Source organism: Sinocyclocheilus rhinocerous, unplaced genomic scaffold (assembly GCF_001515625.1).
Source record: "Sinocyclocheilus rhinocerous isolate Xijiao unplaced genomic scaffold, SAMN03320098_v1.1 scaffold1493, whole genome shotgun sequence".
NCBI classification, from domain to species: Eukaryota; Metazoa; Chordata; class Actinopteri; order Cypriniformes; family Cyprinidae; genus Sinocyclocheilus; species Sinocyclocheilus rhinocerous.
In genome coordinates this window covers 530,722-553,198 of record NW_015640467.1, presented here as the reverse complement: position 1 = coordinate 553,198, position 22,477 = coordinate 530,722, and the positions used below count along the sequence as shown (strand labels likewise).

General features: G+C 38.6%; 1 protein-coding gene across 10 annotated transcripts in view; it reads right to left on the bottom strand.

Moving 5' to 3' along the window:
- Nucleotides 1-3,356: 3,356 nt before the first annotated feature.
- Nucleotides 3,357-22,477, bottom strand: part of LOC107753017 (myosin-2 heavy chain-like) — a 50,574-nt gene continuing 31,453 nt past the window's right edge. For 6 of the 10 annotated variants that reach the window (XM_016569101.1, XM_016569102.1, XM_016569110.1 and 3 more), the window contains 13 exons: nt 19,025-19,134; nt 18,479-18,517; nt 16,050-16,785; nt 15,757-15,873; nt 11,296-14,991; nt 10,176-10,323; nt 9,853-9,958; nt 9,563-9,722; nt 8,333-8,440; nt 8,167-8,253; nt 7,904-8,069; nt 7,486-7,562; nt 3,357-4,554 (listed from right to left, as the gene is read on the bottom strand). In XM_016569101.1, coding sequence (XP_016424587.1) covers nt 4,483-4,554; nt 7,486-7,562; nt 7,904-8,069; nt 8,167-8,253; nt 8,333-8,440; nt 9,563-9,722; nt 9,853-9,958; nt 10,176-10,323; nt 11,296-14,991; nt 15,757-15,873; nt 16,050-16,785; nt 18,479-18,517; nt 19,025-19,134 — 5,622 coding nt within the window. In that variant the 3' untranslated portion in view covers nt 3,357-4,482. Of the gene's footprint in view, nt 4,555-6,584; nt 6,665-7,485; nt 7,563-7,903; nt 8,070-8,166; nt 8,254-8,332; nt 8,441-9,562; nt 9,723-9,852; nt 9,959-10,175; nt 10,324-11,295; nt 14,992-15,756; nt 15,874-16,049; nt 16,786-18,478; nt 18,518-19,024; nt 19,135-22,477 lie in introns of all 10 variants that reach the window. The other 4 variants (XM_016569104.1, XM_016569103.1, XM_016569107.1 and 1 more) reach the window with 4 other exon arrangements.

Below are 22,477 nucleotides of genomic sequence, written 5' to 3'. Positions count from 1 at the left end.
GGACAGAGACTGAGACGGGTGCCGCTGCATGTCATACCAAACCTCTCACGGTAGTGTCATCAGCTCGAGATCGGTTTTTTGAAATCGGCCTTTATAGAGACCGCCGATCAATCATCCCAAAGCGATTATCGGCCGATAGTGATCGGTAGCCGATCAATCGGAGCACCCCTAGCTGTTGTAAAAGTCTTCTGAAGTCCAGACAGATCACACACACATACACACACAAGTTGATGAATCATGCAGAACTTTCTGCATTATTGAATAAAGCTGAACTATTTACGGCATTAAATTCAAGAGTGCAGCTCAGGGCGGTTCTTGAAGAATATCTTACATACCCATATACATTTTGTCTGAAGGACAGCATGTGTTGAGATGAGTGACAGACATGTATGATGGGAATTTCACACAGCAAACCCACATATGCACTTGCATAACTGTGATCATCGAGCGTTAATAGCATGTTTGTATTTTTGATCTGAATCCTCAGCTGACTGCTGGTTTCATTATTCACTGCTGAGCAGCACAAACGCTTCGTTCTTCATTTCAGTACAGTGACTACAACAGCCATTCAAACAGACTCTAATTATAAAAATAAACAGTCATCCTCTATTCACCATCACTTGAGTTACTTAGCAGAATGTTAAAACAACATATACATATTGTCATGAGGGGGATTTAAGTTCTATAAAGGACAAAAAAGCAAAAGCATCATGTATGTTTATAAAGGAACACTTTTTTTGAGCAAAGTGAATTTTGAATGCAACTTCAAAAAATTAAAATAAATATTCATAATTAAGTTGCATGACTAGTGTATAAGTAGTGTGTGTAAAATGCTGTGACATTTTGCAGTAAAAAACACTCTTTTTATTTTCACAGAAGATCAAAATGTCAAAAGACTCTTTTTCATACAACAAAACTACATAATTACCACTGGCTGGCAAAGTCAACTGCAACTTGGTTTGTTTATTACAAAAACATTATTAAAAAAGGACAGAATTTAATATCAAGTCCCCTTTGCACACTAAACAAAAATTCCAAGGTCAGTCCAGGTAAATTAAAGACTGAGACAGGGTTATTATCGCAAACTAATACCATTAAAAAAAATCTTTATTTGAAATAAAATAAACAGTAACAGAAATAAAAAAAATAAATAAATAAACCCTTTATTTTAGCAAGTTGGCAAGAAAAATACTTTTCATTTTCATTGTTTAAATTGAAATACTAAAATAACAAACTGAATAAAACTTAATAAAACCTATAGACATGTAAAAAATAAAAAATAAATGTAATAAAAAGACAAACAAAAATTACCAAAACTTTAAAATGAAAACACTGTAATTTAAAATCTTAACAAAAACTATAAAAGTATATGAATGATGCTATAATAACCCTGGACTGAAATGATGGTGAAAAACTATAACTCAACCTGACTCATATCTTAAAAATAAAACTGAACCGTGACTGTCCTCTGCTGGGCAGGACAAAAATTACTTCTTAAACGCAACATATCCGACACATTACAATATACTTTGTTAAAAATAACCTTTTTCATGAGTACAATCCAGTGTGGAGCTGAAGCTGCCTGAGATCCAGGGGAGGGTTGCATAAACTGCTTAGACTAGTCTTAAAAAGTACTTTGGTCATAACTTTTTAAAGTCAGTTAGGCTACAAAAAGGTAGATTGGTCTAATGTGAACACAAAAAGTGAGACTGATTACCTCTTGGCTAACTGCTAGTTGGTCAAACTAGTTTGTAAGACACAGTTTTAACATAGTGTCTGTTTCCCAGATAGCACATGGACGTCTGCAAGATGTCTGTTAAAGATCGCTTCATCTGGAAAGCATCTGCTGTGTCCAAACATCTGATGGACGTCTTTAAGATTCAGTTTTACATTCATTCTAAATCATAAACATCTTAAAGACTTCTTATAAACGTCCATTTGACATCTGATAGGAAACGTCCTGTAGACGTATCGCAGATGAGCAAACGCTCTAAAAAATACGTCTTGTAGATGTAAATGCAGAGGTCACATAGACGTTTCTGCTGCATCTGACAAGTTTTACCAAAGTCAAGGAAAGTTTGTTTCCACATTGCCTCCACATTTGAACACCTCCGCTCAGTTATTTCGAGCATCCAAGGTTTGAATTGGAAATACTAAAACCTCAAAATCAGCATGCCTTATACTTATATTTCAAACCAGCAACACAAATACTTTAGTGGTCAAATGAATGTTGTTTCTCTTGCTTAAATAGCTCCATCTGCAGTGACACGTGACTTTTAGCTGTTTTATTTAGAAGGGACTGATGTGTACTTTCTCCCATTCATAAATCAAATTTGTAAATCTTAAAGGATTAGTTCACTTCCAGAATAAAAAATTCCAGATAATTTACTCAACCCCATGTCATTCAAGATCCATGTCCTTCTTTCTTCAGTCGCAAAGAAATGAAGGTTTTTGAGGATCACATTGCAGGATTTTTCTCCATATAATGGACTTCAATGGAAACCAACGGCTGAAGGTCCGAATTGCAGTTTCAATGCAGCTTCAAAGAGCTCTACACCATCCAAGCCAAGGAATAAAGGTCTTGTCTAGCGAAACGATCAGTCATTTTTAAAAATAAAAATGTATATACTTTTTAACCACACATGCTAGTCTTACACTAGCTGGACTTCACCCATTACTTAATCACATTGGAAAGTCATGCATGGTTAGCTCTTTGTCTCCGGTTCAAAAAGGTAGGGTAGGGCAAAAAAGTCCATCTCATTTTCTTCTCCAACTTCAAAATCGTCCCACACCTTTGTTTTACCTTTTTTTTTTGTAAAGGGCGTTTGACTTTCTTTGCACGTTGGCTTTGTAAACGCTGGGTCGGTACTTCCATCTACGTCTCTACACCATCCAAGCCAAGGAATAAAGGTCTTGTCTAGCGAAACGACCAGTCATTTTTTTAAATAAAAATTTATATACTTTTTAACCACACATATGCTCGTCTTACACTAGCTCATTACGTAATCACGTTGGAAAGTCATGCGTGGATAGCTCTTTCTCTTCTGTTCAAAAAGGTAGGGTAGGGCAAAAAAGTCCACCTCATTTTCTTCTCCAACTTCAAAATCCTCCCACACCTTTGTTTTTGTAAAGGGCGTTTGACTTTCTTTGCACGTTCGCTTTGTAAACACTGGGTCGGTACTTCCATCTACGTCACGCGTATTCCAACGTGACTACGTAAGGCGTGAAGTCCAGCTGGTGCAAGACGAGCATTTGGGGTTAAAAAAGTATATGAATAATATTAAAGAATATTCCATTTTCTTTTTAAAAAGACAATGCATCACTGGATTTTTGATTCAAAAACATTTTTATTATTACAGATATATCACATTCACGCACGCCAAAATAAAAATATTCATACAGATAAGACAATTAGGTGTAGACATACCGCTTATAGATAGCTATAAAGATATTTTTTTCCTCTATGCAGACCGAGAACAAGATAAAGGAATCTTCTCTAAAACCAATTATTTACAAAGCAAAAATTTAATATTATTATACAGTGAGTTTTCTTTGTTGTGTGTTCAATACTTTCTGAATTCTGGAGCAGAAGGAATACGGAATCACATGTTTCAAAACCAGAACACAGAAATCAACGACTCAAAGTGCTTCATAATCATGCAAAGACCAGTATAAAATAGCACGAACGCTGGAATAACACAACAAGATCATTAAAATGTCCCGCGTTCAGATGGAATTACAGGACAAAATAAACTCACTATCAGCAGCCGAACGAATGCTTTATGCCGCAACACCCACAGCAGAGATCACGTCTGGTTGCACTATATTTTGCACGTCCGAATAAACTAGAAGCAACACAAAAGCAATTAAAACAGCAATTAGATTCTCCTCAAGTAAACGACTTAAGTACATAATCACCCGAAACTCTCTTATCGATCAAAAACACACTCGCACTCACGTTACCCAGCTTATAGAAACCACATCATTTCATCTCAGTTACAGTAATAGAAAGTCTGAAAAAGTGTTATCACGTACGCGACTTTACTCATATTTACAATATCATTGGCAAAATAACATCTCTCTGTGTCAATAATTAAGTAATTCTTCTTCTCTCAGAAAATAATCATAAAAATGTCACCAGCACTCCTATGATGACAACAGCAGCCATTCAGAATATATTCAAATGAGAAACACACACACGTCTAGTGTTCTAGTTCAATACTGAGTGTGTTCATATATATTGTGATGATGAGGAACAGCTTCAGGACTTATAGAGACCAAAAAACACCAAAAACATGAGGTTCATCAGAGCTGAAGATTGGCAAAAACGGTCTATGTCAACATTGAAGCGTCATTCCCTTAATTCACACAAACGATATTAAAACACAATCAGAAAAAAGTTCTAAAGTTCTTTACCCTGCTTCATCTATCAACCAACAATAAAAGAGCAAGAATACAAAAACGGAAGAAAGAAAGAGTGTGTTATATCTTTCTTGAGTCTTTAGCTTCAAACAGCTTCATCCTCTCCTGTACTGTCAGTCCCTCCTTCAAACTCTGAAAAAGAATGAGAATGATGAGGTGAAAGAGAAATGTGCCGTTTTTATACTTAAATATATATATATATATATATATATATGCGCATGCATGCAAAAATAAATAAACACAAGAAATAGGTTCTCTGCTGTATATGATAAAATTGTAATGAATAAATAAATAAAAATAAATAAAAATTCTATTAATTTAATTTAAAAAAAAATGCAAAAAGAAAACATGCAATAAATAAATAAATATAAGGCTGTATGTTACATTCCAGAATTACATACTGCAAAAAAAAAAGTCATTTTCTATTTTGGTTTTCAAATTCTATGGCCAACATAATTTCCAGTTAAATGATATTCTCTGCTGTATATAAAAGCCTGTCACAAAAGATGCTAACAGCAAACAAATATGTTCTGTTGTATATAACAGTAATAAATGTTAATAATTGTTTGATTTAGGTCAACAAGTAAGTCGCTTTGGATAAAAGCGTCTGCTAAATGTCTAAATGTAAATAAAAATGTAATAACTACATAAAAGAAAAAACAAAAATAAGATCAAATAAATTAATCAAAAACAAATAAATAAACTAAAATCAATTAAGACTGTATATTAAATTGCAGAACTACGCCTCCAAAAAGTGGTTTTCTCAAGCTGTATTGTGCATGTCTTTAAGATTTGTCTGTCTAAACTACTAAAAATTACCATTAAAAATTAATTAAATGCATTGCAAACAGCTTTTATGACTTCCAATGATCATCTATTTCACACATGGCAGTTTCTTAGAATAATTCAGAACGAACCTTGATTCATTCAGCTTTAAACTTCACTTCTGTGTTGTTCACATCATTTCACTTTGGGAACATGCACATTCCTTAAAGGGACATTCAGGGAGTTTTAAACCAAAGCCTGTTTCTATATTCACTTGTTTTGTTTTTTTAGCTCCATTTCTTTCTGTCATTGTTTTTACGTCTGTCATTCACTGGCTGTGGTTCCTTCATTGTGCAACAAGACACTAGCAAAAGACGTTCACATGAGCACGTAGTACTGACTAAACACACACACGCGTGTCAGGTTTCTTTATTATTACTCTATTAGATCTGTCTCATTGCCTTCGAGAACGAAATGGGACACATGAACCTTCATTTCCTCGCGTCTTTAAATAATGAAGAATTTTTCAGCAGGATTCTGAGATGCACAAAGACATTATTTAGAGACAATTTACCCCAAAACTACACCTAAATGGATTTAAAACAATTGAGAGTTTCCCAAGTACGTGGAAAAACAGGTTTGGAAGTAAGAAATATCCTTAAATATCCCTTTAAGTTGTATAATATATTCAGGGTTTATAACACAGGAACTCACAAAGAAAATGACAATGACACACAAAGTCTATTCAGACGGTAAGTGTTTTCACGTGAGTTACTTCAGCATTTACAGGAGCTAGTCAGATCAGACTTCAACAAGTCAGTGTTTTCATTTCCTATGTCAATCAACACCTTGAGTTCATTTTCATCACACATGAACAACTTCAACAAGCATATTGCCACGTAAATGCAGTGTAAAAGCAAATGTTCCTTTACAAACAATTACCGTCTAAATAGGGCTATTTGAACACCACACACAAAGCAAGAAACCCCAACATAAAAACAGTCCGAACACATAACATTGAGATGAATGTGATCTGTGCTGGTTATGTGTCGTCCTGCCAGACCGGGTTAAGTTGCAGGTGATTTTCAAACTGTCAGGAGGTGTAGGGCTCATGCAGGATTCAAAGGCTGTGTTCACAATGGAATACTAGCTTACTAAATACTGCACAGTATTTAATATATAACGCCTCACATTTTAAAAACAGCATATGAAACAGTAGGCATTATTTTTATGCTAAACCTTTCAAACTGTATTGTTGACCTCACAGTGCATGTGAGTGGCATCCAGATATCTTATGCATTTTTAAAATTATATTGTGTAAAAATGTCAAATCAGAGATGTTGAAATCACTGCAGTAATTGTTTCTGGTTTCCATGCTAACACAGCCGTACTCTCACAAGAGTGATACCTGCTTCACCTGTAGGACCTGATGGGGTCACAGCGGTCAGCTACACCCGACCAACCCCTCAATCTCTGCCTGACAGGACAGCACACACATGTGAGGATACACACACACACACACACACACAGTACAGTGTTCCATAATTCACACTAGGGCTGTGCAAAAAATAGAAAGCTATTTTCACTGACAAGCTACACAAAATCGTGTTCAAAATCGGCAATGAATCGCCTGCGATTTTGAACGTGATCTTGTGTAGCTTTTCAGTGAACTAAGGCTCTGTGTAGTAAATGCCGCTCCATCTGAAAGCACGTGCTGGAGATTTACTTCTAATCACAGGAGCAGCTTTACTGACGAGATGCGCATGAAAATCGCATTCGATTTTTTGCACAGCCCTAATTCACACATATAAATACTAGGGCTGTCACTTCAAAAAAATTTAGTACAACATTTTTTATACATTCGCTAACATTTACCATCATCTCAAAAAAATTTACATAAAAATATAAAATAAAATAAATACAAAAATAAATATTGCAGAAAAAATACAAGAATTTTGTCTGCCATGAACAGACTGACAAACTCAACTGTAAAACGGATTGTAGTGGATCAATAATCCAAAAATAAGACAAAATATATATTGACTTTTTGTAGTTTATTCAATGATTTACTCATCTACCACAGAAATGTCAAATATCAATTTTTATTTTTAATCGACTGACAGCCCTAATAAACACAAGTATATCTTTCCCAAACACTCATATACATACAGCATAACATTAAACAATCACATAACCAACATAATTTTCTGCATAAATCCACAGGACTATCGATACACTCAATGGCTGACAAGTGTATATTTATGACACAGACAAGACGGACACACTTTGACCTCTCACCTTTGACCTGACCCCACGTATCTGTTTGGATTTTTCTTTCTTCAGGAAATCTGGGTTACTCTTCGACTTCATGATGTCTGCAATGAACAAGTGAAATGTTTAGTTTTTGTACACACTCTTAGTATAATAAATTAGGAGATGTTTGGCAATTATCTGAGATGATCTAATATGAAATTATCTGCACTGGCCAATAACAGAACCCGCTCGATTAAGACAACATTAACACTCATTTTGTATTTTGAATGTTAGGAAATATTGTGTAAAATAAATAGAATAAAAATTATATATATGAAAAATTTTGCTTTTTTTTGTCCTTTTGTGCACTATAGAAGAAACAAAGTCATGCTGACAACATGAGGGTGGTTAAACGATGACAGAATTGCCATTTTTGCATGAATTATTCCTTTAAATGTCCCACCGTATCCAGCAGTAACGCCACTTCCCTCAGCGTCTAATTCCCCAAGAGCTTCTGTAGCAGCCAGAAGTTTCTCCCTCAGCTTGTTAATGTCACAGTCAGCTTTAGCTTTGACGATACTCAGCTCCGTGTAAATGTCCTTGTACTTATCGGAAGCATACTTCTTATCCTGAAACACACACACACGTGAACAACATGTTGAGATGTTCAGAGAGCGGTTAAACAGAAACACATGTACAGAGCATCTAAATGTGCGTGCATATTACTCGAAGTGATGACTGTAGCTCGTCTTTGAGAGAGTTTATTTCCTGTTTGAGGTACTGGATCTCTGACTCCTTCACTCGCAGCAAAACCTGCAGCAAAACAACGTTTAGATGTTGTGCATGACAGCTTCAGTTGATCGAAATTCAGATGACAGAGTTGGTGCTGTACCTCCAGTTCATAGATGTCTTTGCCTTGTGTCAGAGAATAAGTTGATTTGTCTTCACTGATGCATGAGTGCATTCTGGTGATCTCTTCATTCAGACGATGATTTAGATCCTGTAAACATAAACCACACAAGTTTATGTTTATATGATGGTGGGGAACTTTATTCGCTTCTATTGTTCTTAAGGCAAGATAATACAGGCAAAAACATTGTTTTTTCATGCACTGGTCAATTTTGAGATTTTGCCTTTCAAACTAGTGGAAAGAAAACATCCAAAATACACATTTATTGCACTTTATTTTTGCATCTGTAGATTTGTTCAATTACAATACATAAAGACTTTTCTTAAAATGACTTCAGTAGCACTTGCCATCAATATTCTGAAGGTTTCTACTGAAGGGGTTTGTTAATGTATAATTTACCAAATTTTATTCAACATTTTATTCCTAAAAATAGTGCAAATGTATTTTATTCTGGCTGCTGATAGGATTTTCTAATGTACAGAGTAATTAAAAGAGATCCTCCAAAATCCCCTCTGTAACAATCTTTGACTCTAATGTCAACAAAATGAAACATTTTGAACTTAGCTTTATCCTATGTTCAGATTTCTGTTCTGAAAATGCATGCAAATTTGTGCATATTTAATTTGATAATGCATCATTTGCACATGTTAACATAATATTACACAAAAAAATGTATTTGTATTTATTGTATGTTTTTTTTTTTTATCCTATTCGCCTAGGGTGTCTTGCCTACTCTACACTGCTCAAAACTCACGTTTGAATCATCAGTGACAAATCCTTTATATATGAAAACATACTTACAGATTGTGAGTCAGAACAGCCGGCATTGTAGGTCTTTCTTTGCGTGAACATTTGGGCGGAGTTATGCAAATCTTCCCACACAGTGACGTAGACGTGGGGGCGTTTAAACGAGGCGTTTTAGGAGGGGATGGACAAGTCTTAACTTTTATAAAGAATATCTCTTTGGGTTTGAGACTTTAGTCTTTGCAACTTTAGGGAACTTATCTATGCAAGAACAGCTTGTAACACTCCAAAGAGAAAGGAAAACTTGAAATCGCATCATATGACCCCTTTAAGATTTACAACCCCTAGAAAATTATTTATTATTTAATTATTATTTATATAAACTTGTAAATTATAATAAGACATTTTATTCTCTTTATCAAGCTGTTCCTCTTGAAAAATGCATGTTTTCAATAAGTTCATGTTGACCTGGTTGTGTATATGCAGTTTCTGGTTCTCTCGCTGGCACTGTCCTAGTGCCTGTCTCTCCGCTTCCAGCGCTTGAGCCAAATGTGCGTTTTCTAAACACTTCTGAGAATACTGCTCAGACAAAACCTCCAGCTCACGATGGATAGACTGCAACTCCTCTCTACATGGGAAAAATGTAAAAATACACGTCAAAACTTCCATTAGCTTGGTAAAAAGCATCATGAATAGAAGTAAATCTTCCTAGTGACTAGTCAATGATTTGGTTAGATAAGTGATGTTTGGCATCTTACTCATACTGTCTGTGCAGCTCCTGAATGTCTGCGCTCACACCACTCATCTGCGACCGCTGCGTCTTTTCCAGTTCCTCACGATGAGCGTTTTTCATGGCTTCAATTGCTGTACACAAAATAACCTACTGTGATGCTTCAATTCCATGACATTAAACTTGTGCAGACACATTTATTATAGAGCTAGATATAATGTCGCATTATACATGACACACTTTAAGTGCCGTTCACACTGACAGCAATTTGCAGCGACAAACAAACCATAAGCAATTCACTTTCAAATTCGGAAATTTGGTGTATTTTATATACAGTGATGCATTCATTACCAGCAATAGTGGCATTTGTTTCCTCCTCCAGCAGTCTTTCTTTCTCCTCCAGAAGTTTCCGGATCTCTCGCTGATGCTGCCTTTGGATGTCCTCGATCACCTTCTGATGCATCTCCTCCATCGCTGCAAATCCACGCTCGCATGTCGCCTGCATTCCACATAAAACATCAGATTGCATATGCAAACAAACACCAAGCATACTATCTCTACTTCAGCAGGCTCTCTACTAGGGCTGGGTATCTGTAATTGATTCCCTGGTTCCATTCAATTTGTATTCAGATTCAGTTCATTATGTCTTGGTGCATTACTTAAACATTAAGGCTTGATGGTGAAATACTTTACTCAGCGAAGCCTATTTCTTTCATTTTTTTCACACTTTATTAGTCAATTTTGGAGTCTGTTAATGCATTCACTGAAAAGGAAATGATTTGAACAAATATAATCCAATTGTACAAATAAAGAAATTATTCAGAAAACCAATGTTTACCCAGCCCGACTCTCTACAGAGCTACACCAACTATGGTGTTCACATATTTAAACATTTGCTCATGTGATGAGAGATGACAGTTAGCACAAAGGAGTGAAAGGAAAGCAGCATGATTGATAGCGGTTAACTAGAGAGAATTCATGCATTCAAACTCTCACACTAACACAATGCTAACACTCTAAAAACACAAGGTGTTTTTGAACAGAGGAAGTCCTCATTGAGCACAGTATAGTCATTTGTAATAGGTTTGTCTGTAATCATGGTCGTGTACATTCATTGTGTGCTCAAGACTCCCAGTGCTGCTAATGTGCACTACAGCATAGGAAAAAAGGGGAAAGCATCATGGTTATGCGGCTACAGGGTTGCAGTGTTCATCTCAGCATTATTTTCAAAAATCCAAGAAGCATAAAACACTTGATATATATATAATAAATAATAGTGAAGATTTGTAATTTGAAATGTGCACTGTTTCTGCAACTTGTATAAACAAATGCAATAAGAAATACTCCCAAAATGATCAACTAAAACCACTGCAACCCAAACTAACAGCAACAAATTACTGAAGGTCCTACAAACATGGCGCCATGGTGGTGAATGGGTGTGACTTTAAATTTGAAAAGTGAAAGGTTAAACCTTGAGGCTGTCCAAGTCTCGCTGGTACTTCTCCTTCAGGCTGGTCAGATCTCCATCCAGTGGTTTCTGTTCCAGCTCCTCCCTCATGCTGCTCAACTGCATTTCCAGCTCCCGGATTCGGAGCAGGGACTCCCTGCACGTTACTTGATCAGATCCATCCTCTTCCTCCATGGGACATGCGTCGGCCTCATCTTTGTTCTCCACTTGTTCGCTTCTCTCCTCCAGTGAGCAGATAGTCTGGCTGTAGCATTCTTGTAGCTTGCGGAGCTCCTCTCTGTTGGTGTGTTCTAGTTCCTGGAGCTTACCATGAAATTCCTGCTCAAGTTTTCGGGTTTGCTCTTTGTGCCTCAACTCAGCATCTTCCATTTCTAGCAGCAGGGTCTCCAGTCGGCATTGGCTTTTGGCGGCACACTCCATTAGTTCGAGCTCTCTGGCTATCTGCTCCTGCTCGGCCCTTCCCATCTCATCTGCATGCCTGCTCTTGAGCTCTTCTTTCTCCATATGAAACGCCTCTTCCAGCTGGGTTAAGTTCTGCCGTTGCTCCTGGAGCTCCCTGAGCTTATAGGATAGTTCCGCTCGAAGCATGTCATTCTCCTCCTGCAAGGAACTGATAGTGCCAGTGAAGCTAAGATGTTCTTTCTCCAAGCAGCTCTGGTAGTGCCTTTGGATGGCTGCAACACTCTCAGCATGTTCCTGGACAAGCACTGCCATGTTGCGGCTAGTCTCCTGGCAGAGAGTAAGTTCCCTTGTGTGACCCGCACGCAACCTGCAAGCAACATATGCGACCTGCGCCTGCATCAAAGCCTCTCGCATGCAAACGGCACTGGAGTCATCGCTCCACGAGCTCATCTGGATGGCATCCGCAAGTCCAGAAAGTAAATCCATTTCTCCTTCTTCGCAGATCCTCTCAATTTCCCGAGAGAGACCGCGGAGGGCTTTTGCTTGCTTTTTGAGCTCAGCAATAAAATTTTCCCAGCTTGTTTTCAGATGAGATTCCGATTCTGCACTATGGGATACCATGCCGCCTGCTAAATGTCTGCGGACAATCTCTGCTGCTAAACTCTGAGCTTCCTCAATCTCAATCTGCTCCATATATGGGACAAGTTCAGGAGGGGCGAAGTCAGCAAGATAATCAGTATTATTTTGGGTCATGCTCTCAATGTGAGCACGCTTTGATGCGCTAACAGCATCTTTCAGAGCCATGTCCCTTTGTTTCAAGGTCTCGTTCACCTGGAGCAAGTCCTTCTGAAGCTCATTGAATTCTTCCTGGAAATTCATTGTTATATTCTGAAGCGAATAGGCAAGCTCAGCACTAATGCAGGCATTCTTGATGACATCCTGTGAAAAAGCACTATTTGATAGTTTACTCGTCTCAAGCTTGTCCAGCTCTGCCAAGAACATGGTCTCCAGTATAAGTTTTCTTGTAAGTACATCAGTATAAACAACTGAGAGACAACCATCGCAGTTCTTCTTGATGTTTTCAGCATCCTTGTGAATGGAGTTCAGGGCTGACATAATATCAGAGTTCAGGTCTTCCAGAGAGAACCCCATCTTCTCCAGAACCTCAGCCTCAAAGGTTAACGTTCTGGCAAACCGCTTTATACTTTCCTTCACTGATTGCACATCTGGTGCAAAGATCTGACACGACTCATAGAATGAGCTGCCCTTTCTCAGGTACATGGTGGCACAAACCAGCCGTTTCTCTACTTCTGCAAGGGTACAAATGAGAGATTCAGCAGAACTGGTCTCTTTCGGATTGCTGAGAATTTCTCTGACTCTTTCTGTGCAAGACTCTACCAATGCCAATGCCTTCTCATATTCATCACTGCCCTGCTCACCAAAAGTCTTGTTGAGGAATTTCTGACTGGGTTCATCCATTGGTAATTCTTCACAGGTTTTAGTCGTGCAATCCTCCATGGTAGCTCTGGTGCTCAGGTGTTCCTGCATTGATGAAAGATCGGGCTGGTCCCTTATCTTCTCTGTGAGGTGCCTGAGCTTCTCCTCTGTGGCCAATAGCTTGATTTCCAGAGCATGTATAATGGAGATGAACTTCTCTGGATCTCTGCACTGCTGGAATGAACTGTCACTGACTACACTGCTATCTTGGGTCAGGCTCAGGTCATGCATGTGGTCTAGGCTCAGATCTTGCGTCAGATCCAAAGATGTATTTTCTGTCTGAAACTTGTCTGCTCCCTGGGACCGGTGATAGGATTGGCACTGAATGGTGGAAAAGCGAATCCTCTGGCACTTTACCAAGGACATTTCCGTCTCGGAGCTGCTTCTTGCAAGCAGAAGTTGGGAGGTACTTGAGGATGAGGAAACATCATGTTGCATCTCTTTCAAACCATCAAGCAGGTCTTCCTGTGAGCGACAACGTCGCATTCTGAGATCTGCATATCCGAGTCGCAGGGCATTGAGGTGTTCCTCCAGCTCAGCAATCCGATCCTCTGCAACCACCAGCTTTGCCTGAAGCTCCTGTTCCGCTTTTCGGGACTCTACCAGTCCTGGAAAGTCATGCTCCATTTTAGAAAGAAGTTCCTCTTTCTGCTGCAAGCAAAGTTCTGTTTCTTCTAGACTACTGCCTAAGGCAGCCATCTTGATGAGGGCCTCGCTCAAGTCCTGCTCCTTCTGTCTGATTAGCTGCTCGTACATTTCCTTTGTCTGCTTCACCTCCTCTTCCTTCTCTCGTAGCACATGACTTATCCTAGCAAATTCTTCTGAGACACGCTCATACGAGCTCTCAAGAGAGTGATAGTCTATTTCCACTGTCGTTAAACATGCCTGTTGCTTTCCTACCTCTCGGTCGGCCTCTGCAATCTGATTGAGGAGTTCCTGACAGCGGCAAGTAAGCTGGTCACGTTCCTCCTCCAGCCTCCTCACACTCTCCCGCAGCATTTCCATCATATCCGTCTGTGCCTCCAACTCCTGCTGAAGACGATGAACTTCCTTACTGAGTCCCACAGTTTCCATCCCACCGCTCCCTCTCAGCAGTGCCTCCACTTGTTCTTGTGCCTCTTGCAATTGCTCTTCTATTTCACGCTTCCTCTCTTCGGATTCCACCAATCTCCGGGTCAGTCCCTGCCGCTCCCGCTCGTGTTTCTCTTCCAGGCCTCGCTGCTCTTTCCTCTCCCGCTCCTCTCTCATAGTTTGAGCTTCCTCCGTGGAAATCAGACGTCCAGTGGCCTCAGCGAGTCTCTCCTGTAGTCTCAGCACCTCTTTGTGCTGGTCCCTCTGCAAAGCTTGCTGCTGCTCGAGCTGTCTCAGTTTCTGGTTCTTCTCTAGCAAACTAGCCTCGACTTGCCGAAGACGGTCCTCGCTCTCTCGTAGCTGTGACCGCAACGTCGTCTCATTTCGGACCCATTCTTCCTCACGTTCTTGACAGCGAACCCGCTCAATTTTTAGCTCGCTACGCATTCGTGCCACAGCCTGCTCGCTTACTACAATCTCTGCCATGGCAGCCGTTAGCTTTTCCTCTAAGGCCTCGATTTCCGCCTCATGGTGTCCTATTATATCTTTCGCTTCGCTGTAGCTACGCCGCAAGCTGCTAACTTGATGATTGGACTTATTCTGTTTCCGGTGCTGGGACTCCAGCTCGGACTTTAGATCCTGGTTCAGCTTGCTGAGGCGCTGCCATGGTGCTCGGTGTACCGAGGCAGACGCTGCATCAGACGAAGTCTTTGCAGCGGTTGTGTCACTCTTTAAGAGATAAGGAGCAAAGTGCAATTAGTAAGAGGAAGTCTCCTCATTTATGGCCACACACATGATGCTCAACATCATCTGGGCTGTGGCTGGGAACCCGGGAACATTTGGAGATACAATTCTGAAGTTACATACTTGCTCAAGCTTTCCACTGTGCTTTTTCAAGATGACATCAGAGATGGAGAAAATGGTGCTCAAAAATGAAGGAAAAATGTGAACAACACAATTACAAAGGGAAAAAAGTGATCTAAAGAGGCTGTGGAACTACAGAATGAACCTATGAAATGCAACCATGTTTTGATGGATAATACAAATAGAACTGTACAGAAAAAAATACAAGAGGAAACAAGAGAAGGGGGAAGAAACAAATGGAGTAACACTACACCAGATTATTATACAGCAACTAAAGAGAAATGAAGAACAGGAATGGTACCACCATGCAAATTATGCAAAAAAGAGAATGACGAGATGAAACAGATACAAAAACAAAAAGCACAGCTGAAAGCTTGTCAGATGTTTACATTTTTATCTTCAGCAAACTTGAGGTTTGGTTACAAGAATTTTAATCAAAACCCAGTCAGAGCCCAGGGAAAGACAGACATTGCAGATCAGTTAGTACCACTCATGCTGAGAGTTTCATTAACACCCCAAAAATTATATTAGTATTGAAATAAAAAAAGCAAGAGACACAAACACAAAAACTACAGAAGATTTTGATTGCTGTATCTTTTCTGACTAGGTTCAGTTGATCTGTTTGGGTACCTGCAGTACGTATCCTTCCCTGGCACTCTGCTCTCTCCCACGAGCATCCTGAAGTTGCTCCTGTAAGATGCTGTTCTGCTGCTGGAGTCTTGCCAGCTCCCTTTGTGCCTGACCTAACTGTGGGCATCAGAGGAAAGCAAAAAGATCTGAATGTGGAAATTATACAATGTTCAGAACTGATCTGAACGGGGAAAAAAAAACTCAAGAAAAACATAAAAAGTCTGCACCTGCACATACTCATCAACATTTTATGATGGAAAATGAGGCAAGAAATAGATACTGATGTTTCTTACCTCTTTTTCCAGTGCAGTGGTCAGCTCTTGTGGAAGAGCTCTTTCTCCAACAGGTACATTTGAGCTGCCAGTGATCAGTACCTGCTTTTCCTCTCTGAGGGGCGTTGTTTCTACCTGATGCCACCTCTGCTCAATTTCCACTTGGACGTCAGAGTTTCTGTGGGCCGTACTTTGACTATCGACCTCCTGCGTGTCTCTGGCATCGTCTACATCCATTCTCACCTGTTCCTGTGGCACTTTATGGGGGAGCTTTGATGGTGGCTCCGCCACCGTCGTCGCATTGACTCCACCTGCTGTAGGTGCAGTCTGATTGTGGTGTATATAATCCTGCATGACTTCTTCATCTCGCAGTGGCAACTTGTCAGTATGGCTGGTGGTAGTAATCGAGGATGACGTCTGATGAGAGGAGGTGCTAGAGATAGGAGAGGAGGCAGCAGAGGAGGTGGAGGAGGGAGAAGATGAGATAATGACAGAAGTATCTGCCCTCTTTATTGAGGGTTGTCCGCTCTTGTTTTCCTGCCCTGGGCGGAATTCGGACCAGTCGAAGGTTTTAGACCGTCCCTCCCGCTTGTTGACTCGGCTCTTACGGTGATCGGAAGGAGGCGCAGAGTCTGTCATGTCCTCGTGCAACTTTTTAGCTTCAACTACAGAGCTGTTAGAGAGTTGCGAAGAGTTAGAAGGGGGTTGGATGTAGTTTTGTTCCACATTTGATCTGGTTCGCTCTTCTGGAAGGGAACTGTGAGGTGAGAAGATACTGAATCAATACATTAAGTATCTGAATTATTAGTGGTGTTTGCTAAGGCAAGCATCACAGCTACTACCTCAATATGTATTTTATCACAAAGAATTGTGGCACATGGCATTGTGGGAAAATCTGAATTTTTTCTAATTTTGTGTTGTGTTGTGAAATGAAAGAAAATAAATGTGATACAGCCATAGGCGTAATTTGCGGGTGGGACGGGTGGGACATGTCCCCACCACTTTTTGCCAGGGTCGATATTGTCCCTACCACTTTTTGAAAGTAATTGAAAAATATTTTGCGGAAGGTAGGCTATGTATTAAAGGGAAAACCAGATCAACAAATCATTCTTCATAATCTAATTAGGGTGATAAAAAAAAATAATAAAAATTTGACTCCTTATGCATGCACAACTCAGAAGAATGAGTCTGGAGCCCTGAATTGCCCAGCTCCCTCTGTCAATGATCTAGCACCTCCTCAGCACCTGCGTTCAAAATTCTCTGGCACCGCCCCTGGTACATCGATGTATTTTTGAAAAGCAAAAATTAAGTTTGTTCAACTCTAAACCCAGTCTCCAAGTAAATGAGGTTATTAAATAAAAAAACTAGCAAAACAAGTTGCGCAGTGTCCCCACCACTTTTCAAAGCAAAGTTACGCCACTGGATACAGCTGTCTAAAAACACACACCCAAACTGCTGAAGACAGGATGGTTTGATTAATGGTTAGTAGGGTGAGGAAAACCATCTGGTCACTGCATGGCATTCAACCACTGTCAAGCACGTCTGTAAACACTCATGTGTGCCTAAAAATGGGCACTGATGCAATGCTATTTTTCATCTCCTTTAAAGAAGGAGGTGGTGTAACATCACAAGAGATGGAGAGACACTGGCGAGCTGTGATCTTCAAAATGCGCTGTTCCAGCCTAACTTAACTACCCGCCAATAATTGAATCCAGTTTTAATGCATTAAATTCCCTTTTATGGAAAATATTACAACAAAATTTGCCTCATTAAAAGTGTTTTTCAGTTGGATGATTTTATTATTGGATCTTTTTTTTTATTACTTTTGGCCTAAAATAAAAAGTAGCATCCAAAAATAGATGACTGACAACCAAATTCTGCATTACGAAGACTCCAAATGACATCAGCTTTGCTAAATGTCCACAATTAAGAGGTGTAATATAGGTCTATCCAGTGTGAAGCTGACAAAATGTCAATTCGTTCAGACAGGATTTCACACATATCACTTTATCGTCTTGCGTCTGGTTAGCATGTGGTGTGAAACAGCTTGAATGTCAAATTAGGCAAACGTGTTAAATGCATTAACACGCAAATAAATGTAATGCCGTTAAACCGTCTCAAAAATTGAAAACCCAAAACAAAACATCAACACCACTATCATAAACTATCTGGCCACACACAAACAAAGCAGTGGTGTAACAACTCCAAAATAACCAAGCATACATTGCAAAGGCTCTTCTACTCCATTTATCTCCATAATTGTAATAAAACATGCTAAATTAACAGCTTCATTATAAACAGAGCAAACTGGCAAACAACACATGCGAACGGTAGAAGGAATTACTGCCATAACAGACAGAAGCCAGAACATCACGAAAGCACATCTGACATAATAGCGGACACACACACACACACACACACAGGTTAGAATAAGAACTGGAAATGCCAACCTGGGCATAAGAACTGAAAGTTTCAGAGACACGTTTTTCCTGTTGCCGGAGCAGGAAAAACACAAGAAAACAAATTATACAGGTAAGTTAGGAACAGAAGAAAAGAGAAATAATATCTACAAACAAAAACAGTGGAGTTTGAGGAACCATTTAAATGCAAGTATAATTTATGAGATTTAGGAGAAAAAAAAACTGTTCGTTGACGTGTTCAAATGCTTTATGGTAAGCATGTACTGTTTATGTAAGGTTGTTGATCCTTAAAGGTGAAATTTGTCATTTCTGTGCCACTAGCTGCAACACACTGGACGGCCAAACAAGTAGTCCCACTCCAAACTCACAGCATTGATTGAGCCAGTGTTGTCATTATGCCAGTCGAATAGATTGAAACAACCAATTGTTGTCAATAGAGGTGCAGAAATGACACACTTTACCTTTATAATAAAGAGTATTCCAATTAATTCACTGAGGGAAGTATAATGTATAATCGTGTGATGTTCTCTCCCTTTTTTTTGTCCTTTTCACACTAAACATGATGTAGAAGCTCACCGTGTGACATCAGGAGCGACGGTGGGCCGCATGTTCTTCAGAATGGCCTGAATCCAGTTCCGACGTATCCCAGAGGTCATAGCAGACAGCGTGAATGCCCCTTCCTTACTCTGAGAGGAAGACAAGGACATGGATGCTGAGTCGAATGATCAGATCAGTTAATGAATGCATGACAGTTAAACAAAAAGAGACTGTGATAAATATCTACGTTCAAATCTGATATTGCTGTTCAATTCCAATACAACTGTAAATCCACGTTTTGATCAATGAGTTTCTATAACCTGCTTTTCTAGGCATGATTACTGGACAAGGATTAGTAAAAAAATAAAAACAAACAAACAAATAAATACATAAATAATTCAAAGGTAATGTTGTACTATCATTTTTAATAGCTCTCAAACAAACAACAATTTCTGTGATTTATTCAGCTCAAAATATTTTAGATGCAAAGAAATATAATTCATGTAAATGTTTATATTTATATAATAGTATCTACTTAATATTATATACTGGATATAATACATTTTCAAAGCATAAAAAAATTATATTAATTACAGGAAATATTATCAGATTTTTAATCATTTCAAATATTTCTACTGGCCAAGAAATCACAATTTGATATATAATTCCACTTGCTATGACTGTGGGACACTGTAAATCACAAAAGAAATGAATGAAAGCCTGTCACAGTCCTACATCGTTCATTCAGAAACAATATAATTCCACAAGAAATGGTCCAATCACATACTTGAATAAAAGTGATGTACAGTTCAAGTGAAAACTAAGATCAGACGGGAAGAAGAGCTTCAGACCTGAGTTTAGCTTTCTCTATCCAAGGCATAAAGATAGCAGGCTGAAGTTATATTTACAGTTGTTATTCATTTCTTGACGCTGACGCCCCGCTGTTCGTCTGTACACAGAGATGGCCAACGCTTTCTGCTATTTCTGACATCTCTAAAATAACTTTAAAAACAGCACCGGGAACCTACAGTTATTCACCACCTCAATGAACAAGTACATCTCAACAGCTTTATTAATAAAACACAGTAGCATGCAACCCAAAGATTTCTAAATGTAAACTATTGCATTATATTTTTACTTCTTCTGTTCTGAAGTCTAAGTGATGTTTGCCTCTGCAAGACTTGATACCAGAATGTTTTCAGTGCATTGCTAGGTTGTTATGGGTGGTTGCTAGGTGGCCCAAATCAAAAGTATCCATGTGATATTGTGGTCTCTAGATATGACTCGGGACCCTAAGTTAATGTACACTGCCGTAAAATTCTTAATGTTTTTAAAGAAGTCTCAAATGCGCATCAAAGCAGCATTTTTTTATAAAAAAATAAAGAACAAAAAACAGTAATATTATGACATATGTTTTCTATTTTAATATGCTTTATATAATAAAGCATATATAATAATAAATATAATTTATTCCTGTGATCAAAGCTGAATTTTCAGCATAATTACTCCAGTCTTCAGTGTCACATGATCTTCAGAAATCATTCTAATATGCTGATTTATTATCAATGTTGGAAACAGTTGTGGTGCTTAATATTTTTTGGAACCTGTGATACTTTTTTCAGGATTTAAGGAGTTAAAAAGAACAGCATTTATTCAAAACAGAAATCTTTTCTAACAATATAAGTCTTTACTATCACTTTTTATCAATTTAACGCATCCTTGCTGAATAAAAGTATTAATTTCTTTCAAAAAAAGAGAAAAAATATTACTGACCCCAAACTTTTGAACAGTAGTGTATTGGTACAACAGATTTCTATTTTATCTAAATGCTGTTCGTTTTAACTTTAAAAAAGTATCACAGGTTCCAAAAAAACAAAAAATTAAGCAGCACAACTTGTTTCCAACATTGATAATAAATCAGCATATTAGAATGATTTCTGAAGATCATGTGACACTGAAGACTTGCATAATGATGCTGAAAATACAGCTGCGCATCACAGAAATAAATTATATTTTAAAGTATGTTAAAATTGAAAACCGTTATTTTAAATAGCAATTAATTTTATAATAATTTAATCAAATAAATGCAGCCTTAATGAAACTTGATGAAACTTCTTTAAAAAAAACATTAAAAATCTTACTTTTGAACTGCAGTGTATGTCTGTGAGATTTTTTCTGCACATTTTCGCATTGACCAGATTCAATTTTGAGTCAAATCTCTTATTTGCAAATTATAAATCACTAATCTCAAGTATGAATTTTAGAGTACTATTGTTGCTTGACTTAAAGCCATTAATTAAAATTGCAAAAAATAAGATCACTATCTGAAAAATCTCTCAAATTTGATATTAAATACAAATATTTGACTTTAAAATACATATATTTTCCCCACTGTGAAGTCAAAAGAGTATTAGACAAGCATCTGATGTGTGGCATTGGACGTGTAGGGTGATATTTCAGAGGGAAGTGATGATGTCACAGCTGCTGACAGATCAGGCAACTCTACATTGCGAGTAAATCACTCGCATATGCGACTAAATCTTCACTCTGGGCGACTAAATGATGTCTAATGTTAGCCAATTGCTAATACATTCTCAGATTTTACTCGCCAGTGTGTGAGTTGGAGGCTAAGTATAAGTTTAGCTCAGATATATTTTCACTCGCCAAACACACTGACTGAGCGCATCAGAGTTTCACTCTCCGCCAAGCGATCTGTGCTGTTTTTCAGTTCATCTGAATGGATGTGCAACGCACCTGTATTTAACGTACCGTAAACTCTAGTGTGAAGGCGCACGACTCGCCGTCGCTTTGTTTCACACACACGCAGCGAGAGAGGGAGAGAGAGAATTGACGCGCTACCTATGCGCGCTACATGTAAACGATATTCTTTGTTGTATTTTGCTGTCAAAATAACGGAGTCCTTTTTACAAACAAACATATATATATATATATATATATATATATATATATTTATTTATCAGTCTGGCGAGTAAACTAAAAAATGTACTAGCCAATGGCGATTCAATTGCCAAGGTGTTCGTAGAGGGCTGTCAGGTGACATTAGTGATGAAACAAAGCTTAGTGAGGAACAGCAGGGTTACAGCTAACATCACCACAGCTTTATTTAGGTGGGAAAACATACCACTGTAAACCTTCCAGACATATTTGTCTAGCATCAATACCTCAAGAGCGCAGGGATGGGTCATTTTAATTTCATCTAGCCTGTAATGCCTGATAAAGCAGCGTTTGTGAGCGTGGCGCTTATTTGATTACAGCCGTTACCGGGGAAACCTATATCTCTTCCGCTCTACAAGCGCCTCCTGCTGGCAGAGAATGAATTTGCATTTATATGCCGCCACAAATAGAGTGCAAGTCTGTGGGGAAACACCGCTTCTGTTATGAATATTATTCAATATTTTAATTTGAATGTCGGATTGAAATGAACGCTGTTATTAGAGTAGTTAATCGTTAGCATAAGCGCGGCTAACGCTA